The 12,877-nt window shown below is 50.9% G+C and overlaps 1 protein-coding gene across 1 annotated transcript in view; it reads left to right on the top strand.

The window, feature by feature from the left end:
- Positions 1-1,391: 1,391 nt before the first annotated feature.
- The window catches only part of slc9a2 (solute carrier family 9 member 2), a 19,779-nt gene continuing 8,293 nt past the window's right edge, over positions 1,392-12,877 (top strand). Inside the window, exons 1-8 of the mRNA XM_035392562.1 lie at positions 1,392-1,951; positions 4,024-4,487; positions 9,419-9,669; positions 10,345-10,562; positions 10,816-11,015; positions 11,124-11,213; positions 11,640-11,710; positions 12,783-12,877. The exon at positions 12,783-12,877 is cut by the window's right edge and continues 73 nt beyond it. Coding sequence (XP_035248453.1) covers positions 1,684-1,951; positions 4,024-4,487; positions 9,419-9,669; positions 10,345-10,562; positions 10,816-11,015; positions 11,124-11,213; positions 11,640-11,710; positions 12,783-12,877 — 1,657 coding nt within the window. The 5' untranslated portion in view covers positions 1,392-1,683. The remainder of the gene's footprint in view (positions 1,952-4,023; positions 4,488-9,418; positions 9,670-10,344; positions 10,563-10,815; positions 11,016-11,123; positions 11,214-11,639; positions 11,711-12,782) is intronic.

Raw genomic sequence — 12,877 nt, 5'->3', positions numbered from 1 at the left:
GATTGATAAACCCACCAAACTGTGTTTGTGAAGAAATGAATTGCTTTTGACTCTCAAAAGTTTAGGACAAAATATTTATTGAACCCCAGCCCAGAGTCCAGTCTTAGAGTATCGCAATTTCTGCTGGTTCTTAGTGCGTTTCTGCACTCAGGTGCTTCCTTCGAGCCATCGATTGGCTGAAGTGTTCACACACCATGTTTCTAAGGTCTAAATTGACTGCTGATTAAAAGAAAACCATAAAGGTCCTCTGAAACTCAAGTCTGATACCCTTGCTGGTTGGAATTCACCAGGAAAAAAGTTACAATTTGTGATATAAGTGGCTGCATTCTGATTGCAGCTGCGACGTCATGCCTGTTTCTCGACTGAACGTACAATTGAATTGAATCGATTAATTCCACAAGAGGAGGTGGATTGCTCAATGTTCAAGACTCTCACTGTACAGCTCTGACTTGTGTCATGTAACAGCACACACACACACACACACAGGCAAAACAACTGCACACATGCTCACAAGTACATTCACACTCATGGAATTAGAATTATTTTGGGTTTCAAATGTAACCTTTCACTTTTGTATGAAATAATTTCCAATAAATATATATTTATTTTATCGCAGATTTTTTTCAGTAGTCCATTTCAGTATTAAATATTGCTACAAATAGTTAATTATTCATATTGTACTTTGTTATTCTGTGATAGGTTATAATTTTTTTTCTGTATACATATATGCATAGGCAACACGAAAGTGTGCCCTGCTAGCGAATGGATGTGTGGCCTAATAATCAACGTTCTTATTAATTACAGAACATTTTGGTTAGGGACTGCATCTGTGGTAGAAGTTCAGACTACTACAAAAAGCGAAAGTTCTGACCAGCTTTTTATATGACACAATATAAGCACGCTCATATCTATGGCGTGGATGAATACTCGATTGCAACACCTGTATTGTGTTTACCTGTTCTGCAAAAGCAGGGAAATTCCTTGAAAAAAAAGGTTTACATTTTGTGAATTATGGACTTGCAAAGTTGGAAATTCACCGAAGAAGTTAGTGTTTTTGTGATCTGTATTAGCGCGGTATAAATCTTCCAAAAGCACGTCATTTATATAAATAAGGTCTGCCAGTTAACGTGAAAATACCACGACTGCGAAATGACGCTAACATCTTTATCCAGACCCACTGACCCAATGTGGTGTTTAAACCTTAGTGTGATCCGATACGATGGTATGAAGTTTTGAGCCGGTGTTTAAAACGTACCGCACAAATCGCTTTAGGCTAAGTGCGCTCCAATCGTCCAATGACAAGCCACACCAGGCTCCACCCAGTACGGGTATGTACACCGGCACAGGTAACGCAACAGAACAAGCCAGTTTGAGGAACACGCTAATGAGGAGAGCAAGTGCGTGTTGTAGGAAGAATCGGTGTAGATAAAATAGTTTTTATTTAACTGATGTTAAAGTGTCCTGTAGTATCTATACTCAGAACACGCGCTGCAGAGATATACTTTGTTTTCCAAGTTTTTTAAGGTTTCAAAGAAAAATTCTCAAACTCGTTTTCCGCCTGTCTGTGCACAACACGATACTGGATTGTATGTCTATTGTTTTAAAGGAAATATCAATTTTAACCTTCTCCTAATCATCTCCGTTTTCACTGAGATTGGATCTTGAAGTTCTTGCAAAGGCAAGATGGGATTTCGATGGAACTGGACCATGGGACTCCTGGCTTTCTGGACGGTTCTCCTGTCGCTTGGATTCGGGTCGAACGGGGAGATCGCACCGAAACCTCCCGAGGGAACTACTCTTAAACCGCAACCGATAAATGATATCGATGATCCTCAGTCGTATCCCGAGGGCGAGAAATCCAATCTGCCGGTCTTCGCTATGGACTATCCCCGCATACAGGTTCCTTTTGAAATCACGCTCTGGGTCCTGCTTGCATCATTTGCAAAAATTGGTGGGTAAAAAAAAATGTATTTGCTTCCTTGCGTTTAAAAATAACGTGGGGGAAATGACCTTGTACTAATATAATTTTAAACGCGTTTTAACCAGTCTGTTCAGTCTAAAGAAACATTGAGGCGAAAACATTCTGATGTATTGCTACGATCAGCCTCATATTAAGATTTCCACCTGTCTGTCCTCGCGCGCCGTTTGAGTCTTACTGGTTCTTCCTTTATGTTTTTGGGACATCCTGAGCTCTTAAACGACTGATTTCCTTCATGGAGTTGGCATTTTCAATCTTAACGCCTGTATGCCCTCAAAAAAAAAGAAAAGAAAAGGCTACAAAATGGTTGTTGCATGTAGTCAAAACTGAGTTTTAGTAATAGCTATGTATTTGTTCTGTTTAGTTTTTTAAAATTTTTCTGGGGTATTATTTGGACACCTTAGCTTTCCACCTCTTGTTCTTCTGTGCACGCTTGGTCTTCAGCATAACACATTTAGGGTGGGTCTTGGATTGCACACAACATCTTCCTAAATACTCTACATTCTCCTGGATAAGATATCTCCCGCCCTCCAAAACTGGGTGCTCACAGGACATGTGCATTCGCATGTGGCCTTACAGTTAAAACGTTTAAATGTGTTCATTTTTGGCATATTTAAAGCGCACAGACGGCAGGTTCCTCCCTTGCTGTGCACCTGCCTCACACTTGAACACGGTCCCCTAAGCTGTGAGCCTACAACCTGTTTAACGAGTGAACGCGCTCATCACCTGAACCATAATGTAGTGAGGGCTGTTTTCATACGGGATCTTGTAAACGTGCGTCAAATGACTGCATCGGCCGTTAGGAGTCTGTGCCCTTTCTAGATTTGATGTCTTTTGAAGAGGTTTAGTTTTGGAGGATGAATCTCGTCACTGAACAGAGTCATTCAAGCGTTCCACCTGAGGATCCTGACCCACAGTTAGAGCCACTTCAACAGGGCCTACACGCCCCTCTGCGACAGGGCCTACACGCCCCTCTGCGACAGGGCCTACACGCCCCTCTGCGACAGGGCCTACACGTCCCTCTGCGACAGGGCCTACACACCCCTCTGCGACAGGGCCTACACGTCCCTCTGCGACAGGGCCTACACACCCCTCTGCGATAGGGCCTACACGCCCCTCTGCGACAGGGCCTACACGCCCACGCCCCTCTGCGACAGGGCCTACACGTCCCTCTGCAACAGGGCCTACACACCCCTCTGCAACAGGGCCTACACGCCCCTCTGCGACAGGGCCTACACACCCCTCTGCAACAGGACCTACATGCCCACGCCCCTCTGCGACAGGGCCTACACACCCCTCTGCCACAGGGCCTACACGCCCCTCTGCCACAGGGCCTACACGGCCCTCAGCGACAGGGCCTACACGCCCATCTGCGACAGGGCCTACACGCCCCTCTGCGACAGGGCCTACATGTCCCTCTGCGACAGGGCCTACACGCCCCTCTGCGACAGGGCCTACACGCCCCTCTGCGACAGGGCCTACACGCCCACGCCCCTCTGCGACAGGGCCTACACGTCCCTCTGCGACAGGGCCTACACGTCCCTCTGCGACAGGGCCTACACGCCCCTCTGCGACAGGGCCTACACGCCCACGCCCCTCTGCGACAGGGCCTACACGCCCCTCTGCGAGAGGGCCTACACACCCCTCTGCAACAGGGCCTACACGCCCACGCCCCTCTGCGACTGGGCCTACACGCCCCTCTGCGACAGGGCCTACACACCCCTCTGCAACAGGGTCTACGTGCTGAGGGATGTGTAGGCATAATGAGTATTAGGTAAAATGCGCTGAAATGTATCTATAAGCTACAACCAAAATGGTGGCATTGCCGGTTGATTTGCGGAGGTATAAACCGAACAAAAAATTCAAAAGGTCATATTGCATAGGAAACGAACACTTCCCATCCCCGATTCTGATGCTAACTGCGCTCTGCTCTCTCTCTCTCTCTCTCTCTCACCCCTCTCTCTCTCTCTCTCTCACTCTCTCTCTCCCTCTCTCTCTCTCTCTCTCTCCCCCTCTCTCTCTCTCTCCCTCTCTCTCTCTGAAAGGCTTCCACGTGTACCACAAGATCACCATCTGGATCCCGGAGTCGTGCCTGCTGATCAGCATCGGGCTGATCGTGGGCGGGATCATGCACTCGGTCCACGAGGAGCCGCCGGCGGTGCTCAGCTCCAACGTCTTCTTCCTGTACATGCTGCCGCCCATCGTGCTGGACTCGGGCTACTTCATGCCCACGCGGCCCTTCTTCGAGAACGTGGGCACCGTGCTGTGGTTCGCCGTGGTGGGCACGCTGTGGAACAGCATCGGCATCGGCCTGTCGCTCTACGCCGTCTGCCAGATCGAGGCCTTCGGCGTGCAGGACATCAACCTGCAGGAGAACCTGCTGTTCGCCGCCATCATCAGCGCGGTGGACCCCGTGGCCGTGCTCACCGTGTTCGAGGACATCAACGTCAACGAGCAGCTCTACATCGTGGTGTTCGGCGAGTGCCTGTTCAACGACGCCGTCACCGTGGTGAGTGGGCGGGCGGGCGAGCGAGCGGTGAGCGAGTGCGTGTTCACCAGCGAAGCACGAATATGTCAGTCGGTGTGTGTGTGCTAGCGTAGCTAGTGTGTGCTAGTGTGTGTCCTTACTTCACTCTAGTGTTTCTTTTGCACCTCTACATCGTGAACCAATGCACTTGTTGTACGTCGCTCTGGATAAGAGCGTCTGCTAAATGCCTGTAATGTAATGTAATGTAGCATGAGTATGTTAGTCGGTGTGTGTGTGCTGGTGAAGCACGAGTATGTCAGTCGGTGTGTGTGCGCTGGTGAAGCAGGAGTATGTTAGTTGGTGTGTGTGTGCTGGTGAAGCATGAGTATGTTAGTCGCTGTGTGTGTGCTGGTGAAGCAGGAGTATGTTAGTCGGTGTGTGTGTGCTGGTGAAGCACGAGTATGTCAGTCGGTGTGTGTGCGCTGGTGAAGCAGGAGTATGTTAGTTGGTGTGTGTGTGCTGGTGAAGCATGAGTATGTTAGTCGCTGTGTGTGTGCTGGTGAAGCAGGAGTATGTTAGTTGGTGTGTGTGTGCTGGTGAAGCAGGAGTATGTTAGTCGGTGTGTGTGCTGGTGAAGCATGAGTATGTTAGTCGGTGTGTGTGCGCTGGTGAAGCATGAGTATGTTAGTCGGTGTGTGTGTGCTGGTGAAGCAGGAGTATGTTAGTCGGTGTGTGTGTGCTGGTGAAGCATGAGTATGTTAGTCGGTGTGTGTGCGCTGGTGAAGCACGAGTATGTTAGTCGGTGTGTGTGTGCTGATGAAGCATGAGTATGTCAGTCGGTGTGTGTGTGCTACGGTAGCACGAGTATGTTAGTCGTGTGTGTGTGTGCTGGTGAAGCATGAGTATGTTAGTCGGTGTGTGTGTGCTGGTGAAGCATGAGTATGTTAGTCGGTGTGTGTGCGCTGGTGAAGCACGAGTATGTTAGTTGGTGTGTGTGTGCTAGCGTAGCACGAGTATGTTAGTCGGTGTGTGTGCACTTTATAGTTTGTGTGCATATGTGCGTAGAGTCCAGGGTTAGCTGCAGCTGTCAGTCAAATCAGCTCAGCAATTGCTGTTTATGGGAGGGTGTGGGGTGGTGGGGGGAGGGGGGTTTCACTGTTTTCAGGCGAAACCGAGAGCATCCAGATCTCCTCCACCCCCCCCTCTTCCCCCCCCCAACCCCCCTCTTCCCCCCCCTGGCTCATTTCCCGACCCCTCCCCTTAGTTAAGGGCGAGCAGAGTGCCTGGTTAGCAGAATAACTTCTAGAGGGATTATTAGTGCCGATAAACCAGGACAATCCTCCAGAAAACGCCCCCCTGGCAACCTTAGACAAACTGTCACACGCTGTACTTTTCCACAGGAAGCCTTCACAAAAAAAGCCGCGCTCGTGTTTAGAGCCATTATTTAAATAAAAAAAAAAAGAAGATCGCGTCACTGGGAGTCTCTGTGAGTCTCTGAGTCTCTCTCTGGACCCAAGCTGACTTGCTGAGACTCGTTGAGTGCTGAGGGTTCCATACACCTGTCCCCAGGTGGCTTGATTTCCTGACATTCCTCAAGTTTTTTTTTTTTTTAGTCTCGTGTCTGTAATCTGGCTCATGGCATCACCTCAGCAAACAGCCAGCGGTAGCAGCGGCTGGACCCGCCCCCTTGCTCCCCCTAGTCTTAATTACCTGCATGGGTTTCATTGGCCAGAACACGTTCATGTTACCGGTACATTTAAAAAATGAAATACGAGAGAGTTTTACAGTGAATTGAACATATTTCTGGGTGCAGGTGGAGTCGGTACTTTGCATCGTTATTCATTATTTCTAAATATCGCAGTTTAATGATAATCTCTTTGAATGATTCCTGTCCGTGCCAGAATTTTTGGGAAAAGAGGTGTGGCAGTAGGGGGGTCGCGGAAGTGTCCTCGGGGTTCAGAGGGGCTGCTTTACCTGTAGAAATCTGCCTCGCTGGGAGTGAGAGTTTTTGTCTTTGTTTGTGTTTGTCCCTGTCGAGTCTCTCGGGTGCCTGGGTGGTGTTTGGGCGCACAATGAGCTCAGGTTTCCGAAGCCCTCTGTGGTTTCTCCTCCCGCAGTTATCCACAGCCTTTTGTTACACCAGACTTTTTGAGCTGAAGTTACAGGAGGGGTTGCGTTGAGTTTGGGGGCTGTGTGTGTGTGTGTGTGTGTGTGTGTGTGAGAGAGAGAGCGAGTGCGAGAGCGAGCTCAGATGCCATCAGACTGCCCTCAGTTATCCACAGCCTTTGTTACACCACACTTTCTGAGCTGAAGTTACAGGAGGGGTTGCGTTGAGTTTGGGGGCTGTGTGTGTGTGTGTGTGTGTGTGTGTGTGTGTGTGTGTGTGAGAGAGAGAGAGAGAGAGAGAGCGAGAGCGAGAGCGAGAGCGAGCTCAGATGCCATCAGACTGCCCTCAGTTATCCACAGCCTTTGTTACACCACACTTTCTGAGCTGAAGTTACAGGAGGGGTTGCGTTGAGTTTGGGGGCTGTGTGTGTGTGTGTGTGTGTGTGTGTGTGTGTGTGAGAGAGAGAGAGCGAGAGCGAGAGCGAGCTCAGATGCCACCAGACTGCCCTCAGTTATCCACAGCCTTTGTTACACCACACTTTCTGAGCTGAAGTTACAGGAGGGGTTGCGTTGAATTTGGGGGCTGTGTGTGTGTGTGTGTGTGTTAGCTCAGATGCCATCAGACTGGTTCTGGCAGCTCCACGCTCTCGGTTGAGTGGATGTCGACCCCGTGCGGGAGTGGGCGGGGCCACAGCCAGAGTCCAGTCTTGCCGAAACTCAGTGCATTGTCCTCCAGTGGGGGGGCTGTCAGTCTCGTTATTGTTGTGTAAACGTGTTGTTGAAATCCGTCGGCCTTCTCAATCCTGTTTGCTTTTCCTGAACTGTCAAATGTATTTATGGTATTTAATACATTAATCCTTCATGGAGAACTCTTAATGTGCTCTTACATTTTTAAAGTTGCATTTAATTTGGCAGATGCTTTTTTTTATCCGAAGTGGCACACAATAAGTGCATACCGAAGGTCATTAGAACAAATGCAAACACGGGTCAGATAAAGTATAATTCTAGTAGCAGCTATCCAGGGCTATGAACATGAAGTCTAGTTCAGGGTAGAGCTATGGCTAAGTCTCATGGTTAAGTCAGGAGAGCTATGGCTATGTCTTAAGCTAGAAATGAGGCATGATTACAAGACTAGTGTCAACTGTACAAATGCAAAATTTTGAATGAAAATACAAAGAATGCTTAGAACAAACATCCAAAGTATCCAAAATCAATGGTGAATAATGGTAAACGATGCAGCTCTCCTGTCTAGACTGCACTCAGTGAGAAACCCTGTTTATCCAACTTTGAGCACATTGCTCAAATGGTTCCTTACACACATACACAAGCATCGCAAAAGTGTGCAGTCGCTGTGTATAACTCGCCCAGTCTGAGCTAAAGGCTGAGTTCTCATGTCAGGGCTGTGTTCTTACTCCCTCTGGCTTTGTAGTGCATGAGACAAAGGAAGCAAAGAGCGAGAACCAACTTTATTTTGTACACACGGTGAGTGACAAGGACAAACATTTACCCTGTGTGAGGGGAGAGGTGGGGCCGCTACCTGTGATTAAAGCCTGTGGGATCACTGAGGCTCCCGCCCCTGCCCCCCCCCCCCCCCCCCCCACCGAACACTTTGTGTGAGCGCAAAATGCAAACGAGGGAGTGGACGGGGGGGGGGGGGAACCAGTCACTCGCTGTCACAAGCCTCGCTGTTTTGGGAGAGGGGCCAGGTGGAGGAGGAACTGCCTTTCTGCTTTAATGTCGGGGGAGGAGGAAGTTGGGAAAACAAGGCAGTTTAAGTTCTCAAAGGAGGAGTGTTTGAATGGCAGGTGTCAGGTTTGGTTTGTGGTGTTTACTTTGGAGTTCAGCGGAGACGGAGACCCGCGTGAGCTGGCCTGCGGTCTCGGTCTTGGCAGGACGCGCTCGTGTGTTCATGCGCACAGCCAGTGAGCTCGACCCTTCACGTTAACCAGGGTCACTGTCCCAGAGCCGCCTGCCCTGCTTCAGCTGGTCTTACTGTGTTTAAAGTCGACTTTGACAGCTTGGAAAACAGTCGCGTTAAAAAAAAGGAAAAACAGTTTCTCTGCTCCAGTTGCCTTCTTGTCTGACCGGTTTTTCAGCTTCTGGCAGGCCACATCTGGAGCCTCTTCCTCCTCTCTGCGCACACACACACACACACACACACCCATACTCACACACACACACACACACACACACACCCACTGCTCTAGGGACTGTACCGCACCCTGCTTAGTGAGCGCTGTATCGCAGGGATCTCAGTGCTGTGTGGACTCCAGAGCCAATGAAGGGCTGAAATCAAGCGGCCAAAACCAGGGCTGTGTTTTTGAAGCTCACGTGTTCAGAGACGTTGCTCACTAGCGCCACTGTGGTTGTCTCCAGTACAGGTGTTTCAGCCACCCGTTTTAATGTAAAGTCAATGGCAAAAATATGGTGAAAATACAAAGTCAATAATTTTTTTCCCACAACAATAGGTGTTTTTTTTCCGTATAATGTCTCCCCATATGCCGATTTGTTAAGTTAATGTGCTATTTGGACAAGATGGTAATATTTTTTGGACGAATCAGGAACAGTTTGCATCACAATCAAGTCAGTGTATCTCATGTACTTGGTGGATGACTGGACTTCAAATCCCTACTGTGCATTCTCTGACTCCAATTTGCACAACATGGCGGTGCCCATGAACTACACTTCCCACAAGCCCATGGAGAGTCAATGGGTGACATCACAGTGACTTCGTCCATCTTTGTCGACAGTCCGTGGCTGAAATATACCGATTAACTGTATGCCCTGATTGGCTAGAGCTTCCCGACCCACGTTCCTTCCCCTTCCCTGCCCCGCTGCTTCTGATTGGCTGTTTTCCCCCTGGTCAGGTGCTGTACAACATGTTCACGTTTGTGGCAGAGCTGCCGGAGGTGGACTCGGTGGACGTGTTCCTGGGCGTGGCGCGGTTCTTCGTGGTGAGCTTCGGCGGGCTGCTCTTCGGCTTCCTCTTCGGCTTCGTGGCGGCCTTCACCACCCGCTTCACCGCCAACGTGCGCGAGATCGAGCCGCTCTTCGTCTTCATGTACAGCTACCTGGCCTACCTGGTGGCCGAGCTCTTCTCCATTTCCAGCATCATGGCGTGAGTGGAGCCACACACCGTGTGCGCACACACACACACACACACACATGCGACCATGCACACACACACACACACACACACACACACATATGCAACCATGCACACACACACACAAACACACACACACACACACGCAACCATGCACACACACACACACACACACAAAACCATACACACACATGCAACCATGCGCGCACACACACACACGCAACCATGCACACACACACACACATGCAACCATGCACACACACACACGCAACCATGAACACACGCACACACAGTTGCACACAATTGCACACAGTCACGCACGCACACACACACTCACACTTTCTCTCATGAACACACACTCACACCCGCAGTCACACGCGCACACACGTGCAGTCATGCACATACACACATACGCACACAGTCGTGCGCGCTCACACACACACTCACACTCACACACACTCACACTCACACGCACACACACACACACACACACACACGCAGTCATGCACACACACACACACACACACACACATGCACCCTCACACACACACACTCACACACACATGCACCCATGCGAAACCCACGCTCTTATTCTTTTGCTCTTGAGCGTGATTGTGTGAGGTTAGGGTTAGGGTTAGGGTTAGGGTTGTGCGCTGTCGCTGATGCGCTGTGGCTCTGGCGGGACAGGATCGTGACCTGCGCCCTCACCATGAAGTACTACGTGGAGGAGAACGTGTCCCAGCGCTCCTGCACCACCATTCGGCACGTCATCAAGATGGTGGGCACCGTGTCCGAGACCCTCATCTTCTTCTTCCTGGGCGTGGTCACCGTCACCACCGACCATGAGTGGAACTGGGGCTACATCCTCTCCACCCTGCTGTTCGTCTTCGTCTGGAGAGGGCTGGGTACGCGTGCGCGTGTGTGTGTGTGTGTGCGTGTGTGTGTGTGTGTGCGTGTGTGCTTGTGTGTGTGCGTGAGTGAGAGACTGTGCGCTTGCGTGTGTGCTTGTGTGTGTGTGTGTGTGTGTGTGTGTGTGTGTGTGTGAGTGAGTGAGTGAGAGACTGTGTGTGCGCATGTGTGCGTGTGTGTGTCCTGTGTCCTGAGGTTGTGTGCAGAGCGCTGGTTTGCTGAGTCGCTCTCGTTCTCCTCTCTCACCAGGCGTCTTGGTGCTGACCCAGATTATTAACCCCTTCCGCACCATCCCCTTCAACTTCAAGGACCAGTTTGGGCTGGCGTACGGCGGGCTGCGCGGCGCCATCTGCTTCGCCCTCGTCTTCCTCCTGCCTCCTAACATCGAGCGCAGGGAGCTCTTCATCACCGCCACCATCGCCGTCATCCTGTTCACGGTGTTCCTCCAGGTGAGGGGCGGTCCCCGGGCCTCGGGTGCGGGGGGGGGGGGGGGGGGGGGGGTCTGCGTGGCGGACGTCCGATCCCCGTCCCTCACCTCTCGGGCTTCCTCTCCTCAGGGAATCAGCATCCGGCCGCTCATCGAGTTCATGAACGTGCGCCGGACCAACCGCCAGCTCACCAGCATCAACGTGGAGGTGCACACCAGGGTAGGAGGCTGGCTACTCGCCTGCTGTCCGCTGCGCCTCCTCTCTGCTGCGTCTCCTCTCTGTGCGTCTCCTCTACTTCATCTCTATTTCTCCTCTCTGCTTCACCTCTCTGCTTCACCTCTCTGCGTCTCCTCTCTGCGTCTCCTCTCTGCGTCTCCTCTCTGTGCGTCTCCTCTACTTCATCTCTATTTCTCCTCTCTGCTTCACCTCTCTGCTTCACCTCTCTGCGTCTCCTCTCTGCGTCTCCTCTCTGCGTCTCCTCTCTGCGTCTCCTCTACTTCATCTCTATTTCTCCTCTCTGCGTCTCCTCTCTGCGTCTCCTCTGCTTCACCTCTTTGTGTCTCGTGCTGCACGTGTGTGTTTAACGTGTGTGGCATTTAGAGGCATAACACGTGTGTGTTTGCATGTTGCTGCTGTTTGCTTCAGATCATGGAGCACACCATTGCTGGAATTGAGGACCTCTGTGGGCAGTGGAGTCACTACTACTGGAAAGACAAGTAAGAGCCTGATTGGTGAATCTGTGGGTCCTTGTGAAACCACAGGGTGTCCACTGCGGTGCCTGTGTAAAAAAAAAAAAAAAACGAAAAACGAAAAAGAAGAAAAAAAAGTCCCTCGAGCTGCATTCCGCACTCCTGGCATTGGGGGGTGTCCTAGGCCAGCCACAGAGCCCATTAGCCGATGGGGATTCCTGATTTTTGGGCTTTCTCCCCACCTAACCCCACGCCTGGTTATGTGCGGCACAGATGCTCATTTCCATAGAGACTCACAGAGCGAGAGAGACTAATTGCTTCCACAGGAGCCGTGAACAGCGTTTGGGCTTTTTCACAGTGTCTGCCCCTCCCCTCTGTGCTGATGGGGGGGGGGGGGGCTGGCGGGACCGGTTAGACGCCTCTAAATTTAGAGCGGTCCCTGCCAGAACTCGCTCTGTCGTTATGGCCGCCTCGGGGTGAGCCGGGGAAGGAGACACCGGCGTGACATTCCAGCGGGAGGGGAGCTGTGGGGGGGGGGGGATTTATGCACCCAAAAAAAAAATCTCTGAAACGACCCATTTCTGCTCTGTGAGGTTGTTAGTGCTGATGTCACGGCTCAATAGCACTGATCAGTCTCAGTAGCAGGAACTCTAGTCCACAGGATGCCAGATTCTGAAATGTTTCTTTTTTTGACGTGTTTCTGGAATTATTGCGTAAACTGAGATGTGGCTAAGACTGATACTTAATTTCTCAAGTGTTTCCTTCACTGCTGGATAGTTTCTTGTGGAAAGGGGGGGGGGGACAATTAACCCCTACCCCCCATCCCTGCTGATTGCACATCAATCCCCTCTTCATTGCTCATGAATCCTCACCCAGTCACATATGAATCCCCACCCAATCACATATGAATCCCCACCCATCGCACATGAATCCCCACCCAATCACATATGAATCCCCACCCATCGCACATGAATCCCCTACCCATCGCTCATGAATCCTCACCCAGTCACATATGAATCCCCTCTTCATCGCTCATGAATCCTCACCCAGTCACATATGAATCCCCTACCCGTCGCTCATGAATCCTGGTGCCCCGCAGGTTTAAGAAGTTCAACGACAAGTTCATCAGGAGGATCCTGATCAGGGACAACCGGGCCGAGTCCAGCATCGTGGCCCTGTACAAGAAGCTGGAGC

The sequence above is a fragment of the Anguilla anguilla genome, chromosome 15 (genome assembly GCF_013347855.1).
Source record: "Anguilla anguilla isolate fAngAng1 chromosome 15, fAngAng1.pri, whole genome shotgun sequence".
Classification (NCBI taxonomy): domain Eukaryota; kingdom Metazoa; phylum Chordata; class Actinopteri; order Anguilliformes; family Anguillidae; genus Anguilla; species Anguilla anguilla.
Note: the sequence above shows the minus strand (reverse complement) of the source record. Positions and strands in the feature narration are given on the sequence as shown.